The sequence below is a fragment of the Gobius niger genome, assembly GCF_951799975.1.
Source record: "Gobius niger genome assembly, chromosome: 2".
Taxonomy (NCBI): Eukaryota; Metazoa; Chordata; class Actinopteri; order Gobiiformes; family Gobiidae; genus Gobius; species Gobius niger.
This window is the reverse complement of record NC_136853.1, coordinates 41706324-41731275: the sequence shown is the minus strand read 5'-3', so window position 1 is coordinate 41731275 and position 24952 is coordinate 41706324. Positions and strand designations below refer to the sequence as shown.

General features: G+C 41.3%; 1 protein-coding gene across 1 annotated transcript in view; it reads left to right on the top strand.

The window, feature by feature from the left end:
- Positions 1–14447: 14447 nt before the first annotated feature.
- The window catches only part of LOC306960191 (anoctamin-4-like), a 64109-nt gene continuing 53604 nt past the window's right edge, over positions 14448–24952 (top strand). Inside the window, exons 1-2 of the mRNA XM_079552556.1 lie at positions 14448–14699; positions 21267–21338. Coding sequence (XP_079408682.1) covers positions 14480–14699; positions 21267–21338 — 292 coding nt within the window. The 5' untranslated portion in view covers positions 14448–14479. The remainder of the gene's footprint in view (positions 14700–21266; positions 21339–24952) is intronic.

Below are 24952 nucleotides of genomic sequence, written 5' to 3'. Positions count from 1 at the left end.
GCTTGCTTACGTGCACTAAATCTAATGATGCTCCAATTCCGTGATGATGCAGAGGTGCTGCTCACAGTGCACCTGCAGGGGCCTCTATAACCTCTGCAGAGCTGCTGTGTCAGATGAACTGCATGAATGGTCATGTTAGCGCTAAGCTGAGCCTGCGCTGTCCACAAATAGCGGGTAATTCTGCACTGATGACAATGAGCAGGATAATCACGCAAACAAACTCTGCACAGAATGAATGATCTCATTGAATCCATGCACGGGCTGCACGTGTGGAGATGCACGTAGCTAAAAGGCCTGGATAGACGAGCAATTTGGAAAACAATGCCAACTTTCTGTGTTATATAATAATAAATACAAAAACTGGCAAAGTGACACAAGTTTAGAACCTTTATGCAAAGCTCTAAAGTCATTCATGATGTAGTTAAGATAATAAAACCTCAGTAAAAAGTGTTCATGGAGATAAGAGCCTGTTCTGAAGGTGGCTTAAGGGCCTGCAAAAACTAGTCCAAGTCGTGAGTGCGACCTGTTCGAAATCTCCTATTACACAACGAATGAGCCCTTGCAGGATCGTCGTCACTGCAACTGCACTAGTCCTACATCTTCAGGGATTATTTTATTTTCTCTTTATTTCTTTATGTCTTGCCTTGTGCCAGTTTCTCCTTGCTCGCAGCAGCAAAGGTGAACCTAAAGCGCTTCTGGCTAATCACAGTTTGACCCACAGCGCCTCGCGTTTGTCTGACCATGACTCAGCGGCGCCTTCTTCATCTAATTAACTGTACCTGATAATTATCTGATCATGTGTCCCGACTCAGCAATTTAGACTGGGGTAAGAAGAGCACAAGGTGTCTGAAGGCACCGGTGTTGTGGATGTTTATGTTTCCACAGAAATAATAATAACAAAATGTCTTTAACTGGTTATGACCACTTTTATTACTGAGCCTGCATTTACCTGAGACAAAAACGAAGACACAAAGTTGCAAGTCTCTGCAGGCAGCACAAATGATAAAAGAAGAAAAAAACTGGAATTATCTATAATATGAGTAAAGTCACACGGGGACATAATCCACAACAAAAAAGTTTCAAATTAAACTTCAAATTAAACTTGTGTATTCTTTGTTTGGATATTTATTTTGAAAAGTAATAGCTGTCCCATAGGTCCCTCCAAACAGTTCGATCCTAATGCAGCCGTGTTCTGAACCATGTTATCCTGTTACTATCAGGGCTGTGTGTCACGCTTTGACAAAGTCAGATTGAGGAACTCCTTTGTTCATCAGTCCAACCTGAAACTAAAGTTTAAAGGGACAAGATTGAGGTTGTAATTTTTCTACTCGCCACTTCCACCTCATGAGCTGAAATGTTAAGCTCGTTCATGACGGTGGAGACAGCCAAATACTTTATGAGTGACAGCAGGCTTCTAGCAGCAGTTGTGGTGAATAGGTCTGGGCTCATTCTACCTGGGCGGCACGCTATAGCGCAGCAGTTAAACGCCTCCGCTTCACAGCTAGTGAAGCTTCACATCTTTATTTATATATATATATTATTATATATTTCACAGACATATAGTCACAAAGCGCTATACATGAGACAATTGTACATTCACTCCATATAGTCCATATAGTAAACTACGTTTACCACTACCGACAGATGTGTGCAGGGTCCCTCTGACCACCACCATACATTCACTCACACGCATCATTCATCCTGGCCTATTGTACATGTTTTTAGTGGTAGGATAAACCGGAGTACCTGGAGGAAACCTACACGGACACGCGGAGAACATGCAAACTCCACACAGAAAGGCCCTGTCTAGGTGGGAATCGAACCCTGGGCCTTCTAGCTGTGAAGCACGAGCGCTAATCGCTGCGCTACCGTGCCGCCAAGAAGGTCCTGGGTTCGATTCCCACCTGGACGGGGCCTTTCTGTGTGGAGTTTGCATGTTCTCCACGTGTCTGTCTGTGTGTCTGTGTGTCTGTGTGTCGTATGCAGGCAGTTAGCTAGTAGGCTAGTCCGGGTAGCGTATCAGAGTCTGTATTTTCACTACATCCGTTAGCATTAACCATCAAACATTGCTGTTGTCCATCAAGCAAGCACATTCAGGTGAGGTCAAAGCCTAGTTAGAAATCATGAATTAATATGCAGACCTTAAGATACAAATCAGTGTCTAAAAGTAACCTCTCAGTAGGCTGTAACTCAAATTCAGTTAAGCTTTTGCTTTTTGTGGGGTCAGATAGGCATCCAGTGGCATCCAGTGGCCACTCGTCTTATAATATATTAATGATAATGAAACCAAAGACTATTAATATAATGGCACCAAATAATAATCTAATAACCTTTATCGCAGACGATGGCGCCAACGTGAGCAGATTCAGCGTAAGCATGACTTGACCTGCCGTCTCCATGGTGACTCAGCGGCGGCTTCCTCCTGATCTAATTATCTGTCCTTGATAATGCACAGGTCATGTGACGCTGCACCATGTGAACTCCTACGGATCCATGCCCAGGCGCTGCACATGTGGAGTTGCACGTAGCTAAACGGCCTGGGCGGGCGATTTGGAAAACAAGCTGGCAAAAAAAAGCTGGCAAAGTGACACATTTTGGTGGGTGCAACCGGTCCACTGGAAATGCCACTGTCTGAATTTTTCCATGGAAAGTAATTAGCAAAGATGCACAGTGCCTGGCTCAAGACAAACATTTGGATTTGCCGTCACAGTATTGGGAGAGCCTGGAGAAAGTTCGGATGATTTTGTTAAAGTTGATGTTTCTGCATCACGTCATAGCAAATTCCAATGCTCAAATTGCTTTAAAGACAGCTGGATGTGGTCATTGTCGCTCAGTACGTGCCCATGTCGACCTTGTGCCATTGTTATGTTTTTTTTCTCTACAAAGCTGTTGATATTGTGGAGAGAAAGTCCACCCCCTGGTTTTGTGTGTGTAGATTAGCAGTGAAAGGGGAGGATAAGTGACTTGGATGGCCCTGAATGAAACATCAAGGATTAAAAGCCCATGTGTTATCCTTGTTTAAACTGACTCTGCAGAGAAAAGCCTGTTAGGCCGCTGTACGTGCGCTGTATCAGGCAGTTTCGCTCCGGCAAACGGGCTCTCATTTTTTCTTTGCTCAATATTATCAACGTTAGTCAAAGGTTTACAAGCAAAAAGTTATCCACGGATTATTCAAGATTCAAGATTCATCCTTGATTGTGGAGCGGGGGGAGGGGGAAGAGGGGTGGGAGGGAGGTTTAGGTAGTTCAGCTTTCCGATGGCCTGTGTACGAAACTGTTCCTCAGTCGACTGGAACTGACCCGTAGATTCCGCAGTCTCCTCCCTGAAGGCATCACCATCACCTTGAAGACTGTGTGATGGGTGCGAAAGGTCCCTGGCAATTTTGACGGCTTTGTGGGTGAGACGGGTCGAGTACATCTCCTTAATACTTAATTATTATGCAGTTAATGAGAAAGATGTCATTAATCAGCGCACTACTACTTTCAGTCACACAAAGCTGCTGAATCAAGCGTTCAAACAATGAGTACCGAGATTGTAAGGAGATCTGGGGCCTAAAACAAGTTCATATCACTTCTCTGGCTAATCACGCCTCCTAAACACCGCAGAGTCAGTGTGTAAACAGCGAGGACTAGGATTCAAATTCACCGTTAACATTAATTTACGATCTTTCTGGATAATCCATGGAGAACTGTTTCTTGTAAGCCTTTGATTAATGTTGAAAATATTATTTACCTGTTTGCCATAACCAAACCCTGTTTCTAGGCTTCTTTTTGGCCACATACAGTACCCTATGTTTATTTTAGGCTGCACTTTCATTAACTCTGTTAAAGGAACAGGCCACTGTTTTTGCATACTGAGATATGTTCTTACGTGAGCTTAGACGAGTTGACCCGTACCTGTGTGGTCTTTGTGCGTGCTCATGGAAGAGCGTGGTCGCTTCTAACTTCAACCCCGTATGGAGCTATAGGAATAAGCTGGGAGAGGCCAATTGCTAACAACATCTTTGGTTCGTTGGTTGGTTCGTTGTGCGTGACTGAGCGCACGCACAACGACCAGGCAGTTACGCATTAACTCGTCTAAGCTCAGGTGAGAACATGTCTCAGTATGGAAAAACGGTGGTTAATGTGAAAGGGCAACAGTCTTCAAACTGGGTGCGTGCAGACCTTTGGAGAATCATCTGCAGTTTTGTTTCATGGACCTTTTAGTCCTCAGAAAGCTAATATTTTCTCAGGATATTACTGTTTTGACAGAGAGGTCTATGCACTGAGTCATGTATGTAAAATACTCTTGCAATAGAACAAGTACATGATTAAACAGTGAAGTAGTTAAGGTATGTGATCTATCTATAGACCTACCGAAGGTAAAATTTCAATGGCAACTTCAGGATAAAAGCATTTAACAATTTATGACCGCCATTCCTGATTCATTAAAAAAAAGTGAAGAAACCTTTTTTAAGGATTTGTTGGCCTTCTGGCTTCAACAAGTTCAAGGTGCAAATGCGTGAAGTGCCAGGACTCAAACCCACTACAGTGGTGTTGGAACAGTGTTTCTTGCATTTGCAAAGCAGCCAAGAGCATTTCTAAAACTTTTCACACCAGGAACCTCATAAATGACTAGATCTTCCAAGTACCACCAGGCCCAGATCAAAATCAAATCAGCACTAAACTAAGTATTGATTGGCCTAAAATAGACAAAATGATGCCTAAGGCAGGTGTAAACAATGTTTGAACTAGTCCACAAAGGAAGCAAGAAGGTGTCAAGACTGAGTGGATTTTAATTTGGCAGAGGATTACTTCCCGTTATATCGGTGACTGGGCTTCTTGAGGACCTGCCAAGTTTAATGGGTTAGACCTAAAAGGCTAATAGGATAACGCTAGGCAGCTAACACTATTGCGAGAGCAAATCTGTGTGTGAGCGACAAAATCAAAAGGAAAGAGGTTGAAGAAGATGATGGGATATTTAAAAATAATATAAAAAGTATCACAATTATATTATATACTAGGTAGACCAGTACAAATTGGCTTCCATCAGGGATGCCCTTTGTCACCTGCCTTGTTTATTATCTTCATGGGCGCAGCCAGGGAAGATGTGTTCTGGTTTGGGGACCACAGGATCTCGGTCATTGCAGATGGCAGTTGATGATGTCGGAGAGAGTGCAATCTAATGAGATAGATAGCACTTTCGGGATAAGTAATTTTAGACCCAGGTTCTTTGCAGGTGGTACAACAGACCATGGAGAGAGGTCAGGCTTTCAACATTAATAAGACCTTGAATTAGAAAAGTCTGACAGTATACGGCGATTGAATTGACTTGTTGGTTTAGGTCCCACCCTCTCAGTCTGGTGTTGATTTAGGGTTGATGTGAGGAGCTATGGCCCACAGAGTGAGATGTGCATAACCTCACGTAGCCCAGTGCCAGCTCAGAGCCTCCTCTTCGACACAAACGAGAAGTGACTGTTGAAACATGCGTCTTCAGTTCTTGCATGCAGTGGGGAAACTGTGGTTTTGATATGTCTTGAGAGAGATATCACAGGACTGCAAAACTACAGAGAATATAGATCACCAGATCAGGAAGTAGCACAGAACTATTTCCTGATATAGAACCTATTATAACCCATTGGTATTTACATAGATGTAGAGAGAACATACAAAATATACAATAGGCAAGGCAAGGAAAGTTTATTTCTATGGCACATTTCAAAAAACAATACAAAAACACAATGAAAATCAATAAAACAAATCATTTGTTACAATTACATTTAAAAAACAAAAAAAACAATCAATCTCCATAGGCAGCAGTCTTTTCAGTCTGGACTTAAAAATACTTAGGGTTGAGGCCTGTCTCAGATCCTCACTGAGGCTGTTCCAGACCTTTGCTGGATGAACCTGAAACGCGGCCTCACCATGTTTAGTCGTGACTCTAGGAACCACCAGGAGGCCCCTCCCTGAGGATCTCAGAGCCCGAGGTGGTTCATATAGCTGTAACATGTTAGAGATGTACTTTGGTGCTTGATAATGAAGAGACTTGTACACAAGCAGGGCTGTTTTAAACTCTATCCTCTGAGCGACAGGGAGCCAGGGCAGAGACCGAAGCACTGGACTAATGTGGTCGTATTTCCTGGTTCTGGTAAGGATTCGAGCCGCAGCATTTTGAATGTACTGCAGTTTTCTAACAGCTCATTTAGAAAGGCCAATGAACAGGCCGTTACAATAGTCTAACCGACTGGAGAAAAATGCATAAATTAGTCTTTCCAAGTCTGGTTTGGACACTATGTTTTTTGTTTTAGCAATGTTTTTTTAAGTGGTAATAGACCGCTGATGTAATGGACTTAATATGACTGTTAAAATTCACGTCTGAGTCCAAGATTACCCTGAGATTTCTAACTCGACTTTTGGGTCCCAGTGAAAGAGCTTCAAGACCAATGACAAACTCTCTGTGTTTTTGTGGCCCAAAGACAATTTTCTCAGTTTTATCTGTATTTCTACAGGCCATGTTCACCCGCTGTCAGTTTTCTAAAGGGCTCCAGCCCAGGCAAGCCCAGTGGATAAGGCGGGCCGGCTGCTGAGGTCCAGTCGTGGAACAGCAGCTTCTCTTTCTCTTTCTCGCGCTCTGAGGAAAAACACAGAAATGAATGAGGCTCGTGTCCAATCCCAGACAAATAACTTGACTTTGCCGAGTGCACAGTGAGTTCATTGTCAGGTGGTGCCCTCAGCTTTTGTCTTTTTATCCCAGCAGTGAATTGCAGGAAAGGTTCACGGTCAATTTACATCAACACATTTGATAAAGTTGCAAAATTGCATGTTTCATGAGCACTATGTGAAATATTATGGAGATAACTCTCAGATAAAGCACACTTTTGCTCTCTCATGCCTGCTGGACCGTGGCCAACAGCATTTATAAATGATGAACCTCTTAAAAGGCCTGGATTTAATCGAGCTGTTTACATAATACACTGGTGTTTGTAACGCAGCTAAAGGAGATTCACAAGGAAACAATAAAGGCAAACAATATCACATAATGTATCAAACAAACATGAGGGTCATAGTATAAGCTTTATTGACACTTAGAGAAACAAGGCTGAAAAATACGATTTGATTTATGGACTCAGAGAAACAACAATAAATAGTCTATAGTTTTTTTTTACTTTACTTTTTCCCCTCCAGGAACCGCCACCTTAATGTGGTGGAGGGGTTTGAGCACCTGAATGATCCTGGAGCTCTGTTGTTGGGGGCTTCGTGCCTCTGGTAGGGTCTCCTATGGCAAACAGTTCCTAGGTGACGGGTCAGACAAAGAGCGGTTCAGAAGCTCCTTATGAGAGACCAACAGGCCTGGTTAGAACCATGAGGCCGTCCTTCTGTGGACCCACCATCTGCAGGAGGAGCCATAAGGGCCATGTGATTTGGCAGCTCCAACGGCTGCCCCCACGACCCGGCAACGGAAAAGTGGAAGAAAATGGATGGATGGATGGATGGATAAACAGAACTATTTTTGATAGTTTTTCCCCTTGTTGGATATATTATCGGATAAATTTCTCCCTTAACCTCTTAACCCCCACCTGAACCAAGCACATTTTCTATAGTTCGGCTTTACCCAAATCTTAAAGCTTCTCGATACCTAGAGGCCAGAGTCACACAAAAAATGTTGTCACGTGGCTGCGTTTTTATCACATTTTTGAAGCGTTTTTGTTATGTTTTTGTCTCTTTTTCATAGCTTTTTTTCCCACACTTTAATTGTTTCTCATCAGTTTTCACCGCATATTACTGTGGCTTTTCTGAAGTGTTTTTATCACGTTTTTGACACATTTTTTGTTGCTCTTTGGCGTCTTTTCTGTTACTTTTTCACCACCCTTTAGCCATCTTTCGGTCGCTTTTTCATTGTGTTATTGTTACTTTTCTGCCACGTTTTTGTCGCTCTTTTGCCACTTTGTTGTTGCATTTTCATCCTTGCTTTTGCCTCCATTTTTGCATTTTCAAGAAGCTTTTAGACCTGGGTAAACTGGAGAAAATGTGCTCGGTTCAGGTGGGGGTTAAGAGGTTAAACGTCCCCTCTCACATTCCTAGCATCACAGTCATTATTTTCATGTCGCTGACCTTGTACAATTTTAGAAAATGTAACCCAAATTCAAATAAGATTTCCCTTTACTCCAAAATAGAGATTTGTAAACTTGTGTTTCCCGTGAATGACACAACAATGGCTCACACACACACTGACCTCTTGTTCATTCTTCCCGTGCGTCACCGGCCAATCCTGAGTAAAGGCGCGCTTTGTTCAGTCACAGCTATTGTTACGCTACAATACAGTAATAACTTGTGAATAAAACACATTTATCTTTAGATTTCTATGATGCTGAAATGCTGCTGCAACAAGGAGTTATGGCCCGTTTCAAAGTGTTGCATCGCCGTCCCTTCTTTCTGTAAACCGGTTTGTGCCGAATGACTTCCTCTTATTGGTGGACTCTAAATGCCCCCGTAAATGATGTCTGTGTTTCTTTGCGAAAATCACAGTGACTCCGCAGAACGCGCAGGAGAAGAGGATGTGAATTATGGGGTCAACAAGAGTTCTATAAAGCATGGATTTATAACAGGGTACAACTAATTTAAAGGAGCACTATGTAACTTTTTATTGAGTGACCCAGCGGCTGTATGGGTGGTTAGCGTGCCGTGTTTGCTTTCCGTCCTGGTGGCCTCTGTGACGCTCCAGGATCTGTTGTTTTTTAGGTTTTCTGCAAGGATTTCTCTGCTGAATCATGGCGATGATCATCAGCAGTGAAAACCCTAAGAAGAGAGAGGCCACCAGGATGGAAAGTAAAGGCCCAAAGGTAACCACCCATACAGCCGCTGGATCACTAAAGATCAAATATGGACTAATATCAACTTTACTTCCACTTTAAAACTTACATAATTCACCTTTAAATCATTTGAGGTTAAATTGGGAACTATTATGCTAAAAAGAAATAATGTGACAGTAATAGTATTTGGAGATATAATGATATTGTGGTCAGACTGAGATGATTTGGCCTCCACAGCATTTTTTTGGTATTTGGTGTGAACATTTTGGAAACCACATCAGTAAATGATTCACCTACAATGTTGTGTCTAACAGAGATGGAGAGAAAACTCTGTTTAGGCTATAGAGAAGTTCTTCAAGGTTGTCAACCTTAGATAGCTTGCGATAGATATAGATATATAGATATATAGTTATATAGTTATATAGTTATAGAGATAGATAGATAGATAGATAGATAGATAGATAGATAGATAGATAGATAGATAGATAGATAGATAGAAAGATATAGATATAGATATATATGTTATATAGTTATATAGTTATAGAGATAGATAGATAGTTATAGAGATAGATATAGAGATAGAAATAGATATATAGAGTTATATAGTTATAGAGATAGATAGATAGATAGATAGATAGATAGATAGATAGATAGATAGATAGATAGATAGATAGATAGATAGATAGATAGATAGATAGATAGATAGATAGATAGATAGATAGATAGATAATCCTTTGCAGGTCAGTACTGTCTGCGTGTATGACAGTCATCCGCCGACGCCGTGATGCCCTGAATAGCCTAATCCCTGTGTGTCCTCTGAGACTGCGTATTAAATATGCTCAGTACACCTGATAATCTCCACAGGTGTATGTCATGGGGAAGGACCAGTAACTTGATCGGAATCTACACACAAACATTTTTCAAGAGTGACTCACTTCAAGAGACCCTCACCACGTGCAGCAGTGAGTCAGACAGTCACATGGTCAGAAAGACACTCTCACTGTATTGTCAGGTATAGGTCAAAGGACGACCCCTACTGGATGATAATATGTATTTATTGTGCCTATGGTGGAAAGATAAACCTATCACTGTCTGGTACACCATTGTTAATTTGTTGTTATTAAATTATTGGGTTTGGATATGCTATCATTATATGAAAATACAGAACTTTGACTCAAGCACTAAGTAACTGAGAGTTTTTATGTGGTGTTCCCATAAATTTAATGGTGATCCCAAACCGGCGTAAAAATTATATCCTAAAATAAATAATTCCTAAATGCAAAGAAATTCTTTAAAAAAAATGTTTACTGGGATACTCCCAATAAAAATAATTGAGTTTGGCAGAAAGTTAGCATATAGTTAGCCTACTGTATTTACAAAAAGATTACTTTAAATCAGTTTTTAGACTACAGTTGTTAAACTCAATTCAAATTTAAGCTGTGAAACATATTGTGCTGAATGTAACAAATAAAGTAATTTGTAATTTGATTAGTTAATCTAACATCAAGCTTTTTCCACTTACACATTTATTTAAGCAGTAAGGACCAAAGGCCTATACCTACACTATGTTTAATTTACTGCTGATACTTCAAAGGAAAAACTACTCCGAGAGGTCTTACAGTTACTTTACTTTTTAGAAAGTTACTCAAGTAGTCTACGTGTACTTGAGTAAATGTAATGAAGTACTCCACACGTGTTGATCTGTGGAGATGTATGAACTCAATCACCTTTTGTACATCTGTGCTGTTCAACTATTATAAAACTCTGCCTCCTGGTGGACACATCGCTAAACTACAATGTCAAGCAAAAGTCTGGAAACAGCAATTGCAAAGATTTACTTACTGTAAATGAACCTCTTGATCCCCGCCTTCACCAAGTGCATTTTCTCTCTGATCTTCGAATCAGCTTTACTCAAATCTATAAGGTTGCAGCCTAAAGGCCAGAGTAATGCCTTATTTGAAAGCTAAGACCCACAAAACTCATCTAAACGTGTTGTAACTTTTTTCATTGCTTCCTTGTTGCCAGGAGAATATGCAAAATCTGCATAGAAAGATGACAGCCTGGGAACTGAACTCATGACGTCTTAACCTTTTATCACTTCTACCAGGACTTAAGAGTAAAAGAGTGTCTTTGTGGTGTATTTGAAATTGCTGTTAACGCTTAATAACTACAAACTATGATTTTTTTTTATTGCATTAGTAATACTTATACGTATACATACTTTGCATATGTAGCCTACCATCACCGAGTATGGACTGAATTAATATTTGTCCCTTGTGAAGCACTTAGTGTGACTTCTGCCAAAGAACTATATAAATCATGTGATTTTCTTTTAGGCAAAGCAAAGCTGTTTAATTTGTAAGGTACATTTCATGTCAAGAGACAACTCAGTGTGCTGCACACCAACGCCAAAACAGATAGAAAGGCACATTTTAAAATGAACAATTAAAAATCAATGATATACATGCAAAAATAATAATGAAAATACTGCTTAACTGTATTAATCGTATAATACAAGTTACCACAGCCAAATAAAAACGTTTTGCGACAGAATAGGCGCCTGTCTCATGTATTCATGTACACTGTTCCAGACATGCATAAAACTGAAATGCATGTTTAGTCCTGACTCTGGGCACCACCAGGCGATCACTCCCTGAGGATCTCAGACTCAGAGCCTGGGATGGTTGTGAGTCAAACATGTCAGAGATGTACTTTCTGACATCAGGAAAACACTTGTGTACAGGAAAACACTTGTACACAAGTAGAGCTGCTTTTGAAGTGTATTCTCTGAGCAACAGGAAGCCAGTGCATAAACCTGAGCACTGGACTAATATGGTCATAGTTCTTGGTTAGTCAGGACTCGAGCTGCCGCATTCTGGATGTACTGCAGCTGTGTTACAGCTTATGAAGCAATAAGTCAGTGAGCAGGTCGTTACAGTAATCTAACCTGCTGGAGACAAACGCATGAATTAGTCTCTCTAAGTCCAGTTTAGATGCAGATTTCTTATCTCGGCTATGTTTTTTTTTTAATGGTAAAAGGCTGTGGATGTTATTGATTTGAAATGACTGTTAAAGGTCAGGTCTGTCTCTGATGCTGAGTCCGACACTTTCTCTTCGTTTCTGTGGGCCAAAGACAATCATCTCCGTTTCTCTGTGTTAAGCTGCAGGAAGTTGTTTTGCATCCACAAACTGATCTGTTCATGGCACTGACACGGTGAATCTATAGGCCCATGTTTACCCACCATTACTGAAAAACAGATCTGAGTGTCAATTGTTGTGATACACATTATTATAGGTTAATCCTCTGGCCAGGTGACTCTGACCATCGGCCTGGCCCGACATCTGGAGATGTGTCGCCAGACACAGCACTGCGGTTGCCCACTGCTCCATGCGGATTGCCCCAGGTTAATCGAGGGAGGGGTCAAATGCAGAGGACATATTTCCCTACGGGGACAGTAAAGTACACCTTAACCATAATCCTATTAATTAACCCAATGGAAGCATGCACAGGTTGAACAAGAGGGGTCCCAAGATTGATCCCTGGGGGACCCGCAGAGGTCACCGCCATCAATTGGTCTGAGACACAGTTTCCCCATCTCAACAAAGATGTTCTGTCCTCAAGGTAAACAGGACACAAACCACTCCAGTGCCTGTCTGGAGACTCCTATGTTTTTCCGCCTCTTTAATAAGATCCCTTTTAACTTATATGACTTTATATAGTTGTGCATTGTCTAGATTCAAGAGATTTCAAGATTTCTTTTGTCTTGTACAGGCAGGCTGCCACATTAAAAACAAACACAATGACAAAATGACATACCATTTAATACTTATACAGACAACCATTACACATTTTTCCAACCCAATCACCGCCCTGCTCTTTGGCCCAACTAGTTCTGGTTTAGTTCAATTCTAATGTCCTTCTTATATCTCAAAAAATATACTTCTCAATTTTACTAATTTTTTTTTATAAATATATGTGTCAATATAGTGTGACCGGTGCAGCAATACATGTTTCAGTTTCAGTGAATTTACATTTCTTTCAAATGGCTAGTCCGTCTCAAGATGGCTGCACATTTTCAAATCCTATCCAGGGTTATACTATAGATGTGGTTAGACCAAGACAACTTGTGCACATTCCACATAGCCCATCTATCTATGTGCTTATAAATGAGTAAGAAATGATAAGGAATGGTCTGTAAATGTTGTTTTAAAGGTCCTATATCAAGCAAAATCAACGTTTTATCAAAAACACCCCCAGAGTGACGTGCTCAGGTGTGTCGTCACAGCGGAACGGAAGTGCTCGACGTCTGTAATGCAATGTCTTACAGCCTGATTTTAATTTGTAAAACAGCCTTTTCATTAATTCTATTGTAAGAGAGAAACAAAGAGGAAAAAAAAGGAAAATAGAAGGATGTGCCCGAGGTGCTTCCAGGTCAGCTGGGGCTAAAACAAACGCCCCCTCCCCGAGGTCTGAACAGACGTCATGTTTGCGCTGCAGCTGTGGAGATGGAGCTCGTTGTCACCTATTCTGGACACACCTGTTCTTTATTCTTACCTAACGATAATGTCAAGGAGAAAAAGAAGCGCGTTTGGCAACGAGGACTTTATTCAACCTTGCTAAATAAGAGGCCACTCGTCAGATGTTTTTTCTCTCCGGGATTCGGCGACTTTCACCAAAATAGTGTTTTTCTGTGACTGTCACTGATGGATGTTTGGTGAACCTTCGCCAGAACCAAAGTGGATTAACTTTTATAACCAACGCGAGTCCCATAATGTAAACAGTGATGGACCAGAGTGGTGAGTTTATCAAAACGCGTGTTAGCATGTGCGTTAGCTTGTGTGTGTGCTAGCTTGTGTGTGTTAGCTTGTGTGTTAGCCATTTATGAAGCTGTGTTGCAGATGTCAACTCCTTATAACTGCATCCTGAAGTAACTTCACTTATTGCTGTTTATTTATATTACGGTAAAGTTGTATGTGCGGAGAGAGGGGGCGGAGCTAACTGAATCGAAGCGTTGTGTCTTCCGGGTTTGAAAAATACCTCCAGAAAACACTTATGTTTATCACACAAATGAGTGCTCCATAGTGGTAGAGGTACAATATATCATATAAATGTTTGATGAATGATTTTAAAAGGGGAGATAAAAAGGGGAACTATATTGCAGGGCATAGTAATACTATATTGCAAGGCGTAGTTATATTACTACGCCTTGCAATATAGTTCCCCTTTTTATCTGCTTAGAAAATTAATTTTGTGTGACTATACTTGGATCATATAAAGGCTCATGTAACCATATTTAAATAGGGAAGAGCCGGAAGAGCTTGGTCGCTTCTAACTTCACTCCTGTTTGGGACCATAGAGAAGAGGAGGAGATGCTAAATGCTAACGCTGTCTGTGCTCTGTTTACGTGACTGAGGGCACGCGTTAAGACCAGACAGTTACGCATTAACTCGTCTAAGCTAAGGTAAGAACATATCTCAGCATTTAAAAACGGTGGTTAGTCCTTTAACCAATGGCTGGAGTCTGTACCAATGCTTTACCAATGCTTTGCAAATGTTTAATAATGTGTCGTTATTTAAGTATTCTAAAATTGCTGGCATCGATTGGGCGGAGCTTGTGAGTCGATTTTGTGGGCATATAGCTGGACTCTGGTCCAAGTCTGCTCAGAGGGAGAGAGGGGAGAGCAGAGGAGGATGCTGGAGCACGATGCAGCGCCCGTCCCGTCGCACAGAGGAGCAGCCATGAGGATACAGGCTGCTGGCTCCGAGCAGAGGAGGAAGAGTGGGGAGAGCCCGGAGAAGAGCCCGCTGTACTGCGTGCACCTTCAGGACGACACCAGAGCGGTGTGTCCCGGGACCCCGCACCGGAGCCCCTGCCGCACCCTCGCCACCAGGCTGTCCTCTGGCTCTGCAGGTGAGGGAGACGTTACAGTGTTATACTTATTAAGCATGTGTTTAAAAGAAAATATTAATCTTTGTTTTCATTTGTTTTTGACAATATTTCTTACCCATAACCTTCAGCTTATTTCTGACTGGCTTTATAATATCTATTTGAAATAAGACAAGAAAATGACAATATAAGTTGCAACATGGCAAATTAAGTTCATGAGGAGAAGAAGTAGAAAAAATAAGAAGCGCAATGTATTGAAGCAGGTCAGAAAAGTCTTTGTCATTACACAACTAAATTTGAACTGATCAAAACAAGTCAAATTTAGATTTACTTACTGCATTCAAATTATTTATCTAGTATACATTTTTTTTGGTTTTGCATTGTATTTGTATTGTAGTTTAATGTATTAGCTGTTTTTATATTCTCCATATCAGGAAATTTGTCCCTGCTTTTCCATTTTCAACCTTCAACCCGTGTCAGAGGGCAATATGTCCGGAGCAGCGGAGCGCCCGACAGCCCCTCTCTTTGTCTTGAGCCCTTGGTTAAGAGTACCGAGCTGGAGGTTTCAGGCTATGGTTGCGGGGGAGAAACTGAACTGAAAACCCAGACACGAATATGCAAACTCTGGGGACCTTCTTGTTGTTTGGCGAGAGCACTGACCAATGCAATTTAATTAAATTGGATCAATTGCACGGCCTGCACCTTTGGTGTTTCAAATGTTGCTCACTGTCCCAGAAATTGTGCACGTCCCGCTTGAAAAGTAATGTGTTTTTCTGGAAGAACAAATTCTAATATGTTGTGTGGACTAAAATTTTGCCATTTCAGAATAATATCACTATCAGAATGCACCCAGATATCAAAAATCCTTAATAATGAATAACATATTTCTAAAACTCACTTCATTACTCCACTTTCATGAATTGCATGTGCTTTGCTTTCCTATTCCCACATTATCACCAAGAAAAGACTAACTAGATTTGTGTACCTGTCTGGTCTTTACGCGTGCACTCAGTCACACAAAAAGACCAAAGATGTTGTTAGCATTTAGCCTCTCCCAGCATATTCCTATGGACCTAAACGAAGTTAGAAGTGACCAAGCTCTTCCACGATTTCCCTATTTAAATACGGTTAAGTGACTAGTTACACGATCCAAGTATAGTTACATGTAATATAACCTTAGGAGCACTTCGACGTCCACGCTGTGATATCTTCTACTGCTCCTAAGGGGATATTACGGCGTACAATATAGTTCCCCTTTTTATCCACTCAGTATATCGACATGTTTAATTGTGTGTAACTATACTTGGATTGTGTAACTACTCACTTAACTGTATTCCAGGGGTGCCCAAACTTTTTGTCTCTGAGGGCCAAGATGAAAAAGTGCCCGTGGGTTGCAGGCCAAACACAGCGATGTCAAGCGTGAAACACATACAACTGGATATAATAATAGTTACTTTACTTTCTTTTTCGGGATACATTTGCATTTGATTCTATGCAAATACGATAGTACTTGAATATAAATAAACTATGGCAAAAGCCTATTTTAGTAGACCAAATACACCTATAGCTACAGTACCTACAGTGACTTTACCTCATTCATTTGTTAACTCAAAGAAAATGCCATATTAGATCATTTTGAAAGTGTCAATTCAGCATACATTCTTTTATGAATTAATTTTTAATATGTACCTTTGTTGATGTCAACAACCTTTGCAATAAAAGTCGGAAACTGAGAAAGTTGATCCTACAACGCTCTGTGATTGATAAACACCAAGACACCACAACGGTGTTTCCTTAAAGGGACTATAGGGAGTTTAAAAATGTTAAAATTATGTATTTTCCTCGACCTACATGTTCCAGCCATGTCCTAATGTGTAGATTGAGCCCAGACCTGTTCACCACAACTGCCTCTAAAATCCTGTACGGTCACTCAAAAATGTGTCACTTCGGCCCGAATTGCCGTCATGCACGAGCTTAATATAGAAGGTGCAGTTACACATATGGCCTGAGGTGGCAGTAGTGAGTATAAAATGGCGAACTTGCATCCAGCCCCTTTAACTTTGCGAAAGGAGCGAAACAGCGCCCCCAATTTGACGCTGGTGGTCAAAACGTGTACTGGATCCATATTTACCATAGAGAATGAATGGGAGAGAATTGGTATTAAACATACCCGCGCAAAAGTAGGTCACCCTCATGCGGGCCAACAGAATTGTTTCGGAGGGCCAAATTTGGCACCCCTGCCGTATTCAAATAGGTAAAATGTGGAAGAGCTTGGTCACATCTAACTTCACCCCCACTTGACCCCATAGAGGAGAGGAGGAGAGGCTAAATGCTAACAAACCACTTTGGTCTTTTAGCGTGACTGAGGGCACACGTAAAGTTTTGCATCAACTCGTCTAAGCTCAGGTAAGAACATATCTCAGTGTGTGGAAAAACAGTGGCCTATTCCTTTAAGCTTCAACCCAATTTGTCCAAATAAGAAATGCCAAATTGCATTTCAAGGGTCTTATGTAATTAAAAAATGGACTCTTCTGAGCTGTTCACTGTGGTTTTATGCTATGTCCTCATCTAAAACATATCTAAGTGCTGCTTGTTGTTTAATTTGAACATGTTTCTTTATTCCTGCATTTTGAGTTCAGTTTGTTTCACTCTTTCAAAACTTTGGCGTTCATCACATGAACTTTCCCTGAATTTTACAGTCTAGAGTAGACACCATCACTAAACTTGTTAAATCACTCTTCATTACACTGATCAGTATGTTTACCGGTACAGACAGCATCTTTAAGTTTTGGTTTCACCGCTTTGATCACTGGAACACACAATAAGAGGATCAAGGAGAAATCTCATCTCAAATCATCTCAAGATTTCTGAATTCACAGTGCACCTTTGTAGCAATTTGAATCGGGAAACACCGGTAACAACATCAAATGAACTCAAGTGTCTAAATGGGAGTTGTGTTGCTCTGTGAAAAACTCCCTTCGTTTTCAGCCAAATCAACAGAAACTTCCCGCAGCAGTGAGCAGGCATTAATCACTGACTGTGTCTCTTTAGTTCAAACGGCCCCCACGCTTCCCAGATAAAGGACCAGGAAACTGCGGGGAAAATGAGCAATGTTTACTGCTATATCGGCCCTAAGCTAGCCCCGCATGCATATTTTATCACCAAGGTTGTGTAGGCCAACTTCAGTGCGGCTCTATAGGCATAGGCAAAGTGCTCATTAAAATTCAGGGAGTGGCTGTAAATTTTGATTGTGTCAGATATTCCTGTTTTCAGCCTGGATTTGAACATTGTCAGAGGTGAGGCCTGTCTCACATCCTCATGAAGACTGTTCCAGATTTTAGCTGCATGAAACTGAAACGCAGCCTCACCGTGTTTATTATTGACTCTGGGAACCACCCAGGAGTTCTCAGGGCCCGATGGTTCATACCACTGTAGAATGTCAGCGATGTATTTTGGTGCTAAACCATGAAAAGACTTGTATACAAGCAGAGCTGTCAGGAAGGCCGGAGCACTAGACTAATATGGTAATATTTCCTGGTTCTAATCAGCAGGGGCGCACAATGAAGGCTGCTAAAAGAAAGCACTCACTGCTGTCTTGCTGTCCTTCCTCCTCTTCATCCTCCTTTTCTTTCGTTTTTGCTGCCACAAGCATAACTTCTCCATATTTTCTCTCTCTCTCTCTCTCTCTCTCTCTCTCTCTCTCTCAGCACGTGAGGGAGGGGCGAGTTGCGCTCATGGGGCCCTTTCAGGGAATATGCAACAGCCAATTGTCGTCAGTGACTGCATTCTTTTGGTTGTTTCTGTCTAATCTGTTGGCCCTCCGGGGGCCCCTGCTGGCTTTTGGGGCCCCAGGCAGCTGCCTGCCTTGCCTAATGGCAAGCCACGCCTCTGCTTGTCAGGACTCAAGCATCAGCGTTCTGGATGTACTGCAGCTCCAACAGTGAGCAGCCGTTACAGTAGTCTAACCTGCAGGAGAGAATGCATGGATCTGGAAAGTCTCTTTACGTCTGGTTTTGACACTATTCCTCTGATCTTAGCAGTGTTTCTCAGATGGTAAAAACAACAACAGCTATTAGTAGAAGGTTTGCAGATTCTATTTTTATTTATATCTAAATGCTGCATTTTAAGTGTCATCCAATGAGAATTTGCAGAGGCGTGAACGGATAGATCAACGTCAAATTCAAGAATCAAGAATGACACTGCAGACAATTTCCTTTTGTTACGGCATCACAATGGGCTCTGCCGAAAAGACAAAGCTCTTTTTTTTCTGTCTGCGAAAAATGTAGCAGAAATGCTCCTCACTGACTCCTGACCTGATCTTTCATTTTAAAATACATTGCTTTACGTTATCACATTTGTTTCATGATGCACGACTGCACCGAAGAAAATTCCTAGTATGTTCATTGACAAAGGGAAATAAAAGCTATTCAGATTCTGATTTGTAATTGTTATGAAGGGATTTCGAGATTTCCAAAGATTACATGGCAAAACACTTTTTTTAAAAGAACGTTTTTAAGCATTTATGATCAAATTTCACAGCGTCATATTTTTGAACAAAGTTACAGCATCATGAAAGCGACCTTCAGAATTTTGTTACTGACCTTGAACAAAATGTAGCCTTTCAGAAGCACTCACAGCACAGAAGGAATTTATTTGCAGGTGCTGGGATTTCATTGGAGTATTTAGATCAGAGAGAGTCAATTTGTGGTTACGTCACACAAGTATTATTTTTACAAACTTGTTGCCACAATTCATTTGTGTCTGATTGGATCCTTGAACCAGAAAAAATGTTAACATAAACAACTTTTACTCTATGGAATGAATCTTAAATTGGGAAAAGAAACATTACTACGGGTTATATTTGAAAAGGGACTCCCTCATGGGCCTCATGGTCCTGATGCTCAGAGTAACTTAGCCCAGTTGACCCATTGTCGAACGCCAAGGTCATGTTTGTGAAACTCTACCCTTGCTGGTGTTGGACAGTGATTGCTCCCATGCATTAGTACTGGCACTGTTACCGTATTGTGAGTGTATGAATAAATAAATGCAGGTAGTATTAAAAACAAGCAGATCAGCAGATTTCTCTAAGAGAGTGGAGGAGTGTAAAGTCATTGTTTCTCTTCCGAAGAGTTCGGTGTAGTGTCTGGGAAGAGGGAGGTGTTTTGAGCTCATAGGCATCAATAATGCAGACCAGAGTACAAGTACACATCCCTAAACTTCATACTCGTGCATCGTCCTTTTTACAACTTTCCAGAAAGTTTCGAACCAGGCCAAGCATTAATCTGATATGACTGCCCCAGAACTAGTTTACGAGAGTTGGCCCCAAACAACGAAGAGCTGCAAGGTGCTCCACAGGACGGTTATAAAAGAGGGGCGAGAGTACATGCAGTACCTACAGTATGTATCAAGGACACGCTTCAGCTGCTCCAATGTAATTTACCATGACAATGAAATATGCATCAGCAATATTACGGAGCTACAGTAAATGAAAGGCAGTGATAACAGCGTGTTGATATACACAGCCACTCAGCAACATAGGGGGTGTCATGATCTGTCTTCTGTCCCCTGTTTTTAGTCTGTTTCTTGGTCTCGTCCCTGTGTTATTTTGACATGGGTTCTGTCCTTGTGATTTTGCTTTACTTCCCTCGTTGCCTGCCTGCCCCGCCCTGATGTGTTTCACCTGTGCCCCGTTTCCTCTTGTATTTATACCCCTGTGTTTCCCTTGTCCTTTGTCACGTCATTGTCTTCGTCAGCCCTGGTTTTTGGTTATCTCTGGATTTTGTTATTTTGATTTTCGTCCATTAAACATCACCAGTTTTGTTGCCTGCATTTGTTTGTCCTGCATTGTGGGTTTTATTTTCTTCACATCACCACAAACCATGACAGGGGGTCATTTACTAAACGTTTGCTCATGTGCAAAATGAGTAGTATGTGCTTAAGTGGCTCAGTGTTTTTTACTCATGCAGCATTTTCACATTTACATTTCTGATTTGGAGCCCTAATTCCGAAAAACATGTAATTCATTTCAAATATTTAATTAGGGGCAAGACGCCGGCAAAAAGCGATGTTATATTTTCCAGATTGCACTCGCTATTTAGCACCTATCTTTATAAATGACCCCCATAGTGTGTAATATTAAAGCACGGTTTTCCAACACGGTACAGCTGTTTCAACATTTGCAATCAGTAGTTAAAACTACTCTAACAGTATTTGAATTAGTTCAAGCTGCTACAGTGACTGAGGATGAAATAAAGGGAGCATCAACAGTTTCCCTCATTCTGACATATCCTTTTACATTATCGGCTAAGATGCTGATTCAGATTATTCGGATGATGATGCTTGGTGTCCACTTTCTAGATTTTCTTTTTCTGTGATTTTATAGTCCATATACTGAACTTTCACCTGGCCAAATTGTCTTATGTTTGTAATAACTATAGCTTTTGTTTTAGCCTTTTTTATCTGCTTTATCTCGATGCTAGCAAAAATCATGTCTGGCATTACTGTTTTCCATTTTCCGTATACCTGCCTACATTTGCAGTTGAGATGAAAAACACAGGTTCAGGCTGTTTGAAGTGTGTTTGTGTGTTTCAGACCGCGATCCGAGCAGCGGCAGCTATGCCTCCACTGGGACCTTCTACAGCTGCGTCAGTCAGATCACTATCGGTGAGCCCCTTCCTGTGCACAACAAACCAAAGTAAACATGAACTACTCCACACACTCTACCCCCAGAGGAGATTTGCATGAGCATTCGCTGAAACATTGTGTCCAGGGCCGGATTTAAGTAAAATGGGCCCCGGGGCTAATGTTTTATCAGGGCCCCCCATAATCAATCAATATTTATTTATATAGCGCCTTAATAACATCTGTACATAATACTATATGTCTGTCGGATTTCTCTCTCTCTACAATGAAAGGATAAATGAATGCTTTTTTTAAAATTTGAATATGCAGAAGTAAGTTCAAAAACATAGTATTAGTTTAAAAAAAATGACAAATTTGTAAAAAAAATAAAAAAAATAACATAATGACTTGAGCTCGTTTGCTACTGCCAGACTGGTGGGGGGACACATTTAAAAGGGGGTTCTGGGGGTCCTCCCACAGAGATCCTTTTATTTTAATGGTACATTTTGGTGCATTTTAACAGACCAATAGGCAAATGTTTTTTTCTCAATGAAAATGGCTCAGACCTTGTTTAGAACTGGTTTAGTCCTGGCGTAGTCCTGGTTTACACCTGGTTTAAAGCCACACCGCGTATAACTTTACCCAAAAAATAAAACTGAAATACAAGCATTTATTTTATGACCAACATTTATGAGGCTCACCCCTCCGAAGATATGACTGTAAACTTTACTAGGAGTGGGTACGTCTCCAGCTCGTCGCCATGGAGATGTGACAAAAGGCAGTAGAATTTGAGATTTAAACAGGTTAGTTTCTCATCCAAATCCACTCTTTTATTACACACTGCCGTAACAGCATTTTCTGTGTTGAGCTGGTCATTAGGAGCATGTTTTGTTTTGCCGCAACAGTATAGTCCAAAATGTTACGCAGTGTACCTTTAATCTCGGGTGAAAAAATCATCTGATAAATGTGAGGGAGTATGCAAAGAGAGAGGGAACTAGTTTACATGCCCATGGGCCCTTCAACCTGGGCTTAGCCCCTGTAAGCCCCTTCATAAACCCGGCCTTGACTTTGTCGTGGTGTTTTCTGTGGGTGGGTAGAGTCAGCATTTACTCCAGTGGTAACATTACTTTAAAATCAATTTAGTCAAGTAGAAGTGTAAAAGCAGTGAAACATATAATAACTCAAGTAAAGCCTGTGTCACTTTTTCTACTTCATCAGTATCTTGTACATAAAATATCTTCCCAAATCACGAACCATCATAATGTGTTTTCTTTATTTTTGCTGTGTAAGACCTTTGCACTTCCGCCTTCAGCTGCTGGAGGGAAACCAGGACTTTCCCTCTTGTCCTCATTAGTTTATTCTTAGACTATATCCCGGAGCCTATGGGTGCACGCCGCGCTGAGAGTGGCCCAGATCGGCGCGCTTGCTCCGGGATGCTCACCTGTAAAGCCTGAGGGGGGGCTTCGGGGCGCCAGGCACGCAGTATTTTCTGATTACTGCGACTCGGATAGTGCTTATAACACAGTACACGGGGCAGGGCTGCACACGTGGGGGATTTTTGGAGGTCGTCCCGATGCGGCTCAGGTGTAGATTTCCTTCTCTGTCCCTCAGGTGACTTTGAGAGAGGTGATGAGGCTCGTAATGCACTGCGCCGAACTCAACGCAGTCAGCCACTTTGCCCCATTGGTAGTGTCATGTGTGCGCTTTGTTTTGAGGGTCTACTGGAGACTCACAAACCAGGACACACTGGGGCTCAAAGTAACTGAGCGTCACAAAAAAAGAACTGGAAAATTAGCTTGATTACTACATAAATGTGACCGCTGCAGGATAAATGAAAAATCTACCACTTAAAGCAGAACTCAGTAACTCATGCCCCTGGAGGCCATAAGCGCCACTGCAGGTGTCGTAGCATGTTGCGTTTTTTAACTCATTAATTGTCCGTGAGAGTAAATACTACGCTGACAGAAAAGACAAAGGGAGAGAGGGATATTGTACATCTAGTTACACAATTTTTTTCACTCAAACTTGGCAGTAAATACTGTTAAAGTGGCGCTATCCCACAGTCAGCTTTGCCCGTTAGCCTGTTAGCTTCTTCTTCGTGACTCAATTAGTGTGTTTTGCGCCTCCGACCCGGTTCAGGGAAAGTTGCAACTGTGGTTTTCTGGCCAGAGACACCAGGGGAGATGAAAGTCCCATTAATACTTGTATTACCCCAAGAGGCACTACGGAAAGGTAGAGTTACCACCTAATGTACTCAACATGTTTTTGTATTAAATTGAATTCCACAGATTGTTTGCACATGTATTTCTTTAATATTGCCTATTATGTTAATATTATTATGAATTCATTATTTAATTTTATTTCTCTTTTGTCTCTTCTTTTTATTTGAATTTATTGTAATGTATAAATTTGCAAGTGGCACAGTGGTTAGTGCTCGTGCTTCACAGGTCCCAGAGTTTGCATGATCTCCCCGTGCCTGCACAGCTTTCCTGCTCCGGTTTCCCTTTCCAATAAAAACATGTACATTAGGCTAATAGTGTATATGTGAGAGTGAGTGTGTGGTGATGGTCCGATGGCGCAGACTGGCAGCATTGCTTTTGTCAGTCTTCCCCAGGGCAGCTGTGGCTTCTAAGGTAGATTACACCACAGAGGGGACGACGGATGGAAATTAGCCTGGGGTTACAATCCGGTGTGGCTTGTTCATTAACTTGCACTGTCCCTACCAAATAAACCATAAATAAAAATAAAAAGAGTATGGACTGTATATAATTTGTGTCATGTAAAGTGAAAGGCGCTATAAAAAAATTACCCTGTATGTAAAACTGAACCAAAATGAGCCTGTTGGTCTAACAAGTTTAGACTCTTGCAATCCATGATGCTCTTTGTTGACGTGTCAATGAGCAACACACTGTTATGGGAAGAGCTGGAAGAACTTGAGAGCAGGCCCAGGCAGCCGAAGCTTCTGAAGTTTGATATTTTGGCTTTTTCCATTAACATCTACAACAATCTAATTTGTTGCTTCTCCTCCTGTTTGATAATCAAGGCGATATCCAACTATCCAAGGCGCTGCCCTGAAAAACGAGAATACAAAACCAATGTAGTTATTATTATTGAACGAAGCGGCAGAAGAAGACAGTTGTAAAAGTCCTGAGTTTCCTCTCCTATAGTGTTATTGTTCTTGCTGAGTTATAGCATTCTCCTGAGAACGAATCAAGTCTTCTCTGCCCCAGTTGCTGCAGCTGCTGACTGGATCATTATTTCGGGGACACCCAGCTCCAAGTGCCCAACTCACAGAGAAACCTCTTAATGCGGTGTTTTATATGAGGCTCATCTTTCTTCCTTTATCCTGCAGCGGGACATCCAGAGAGGAGTGAGCTGGAGGCAGGTGTTCCTGCTCTCATATTGATTGTGTGAGTTCAGTGCTGATGTAAGGGCCTTTATGCCGTGGGTTCAGTATAGCTGCTCTTTAAAACATGTCCATAGAGTTGTATATTTCCCCTTAAAGCACTTTTTGTTGTCTATTTTATGGTCCAACTCAAAATCCCTAACAGCAGTTACAAGGTAAGTCTTGTTGTGGCATTGAATGTCTAAGTTTATCAGAAATAACGCGAAAAGTATAATGCAAACTCATGGTTACATATATTATTCTTTCCATT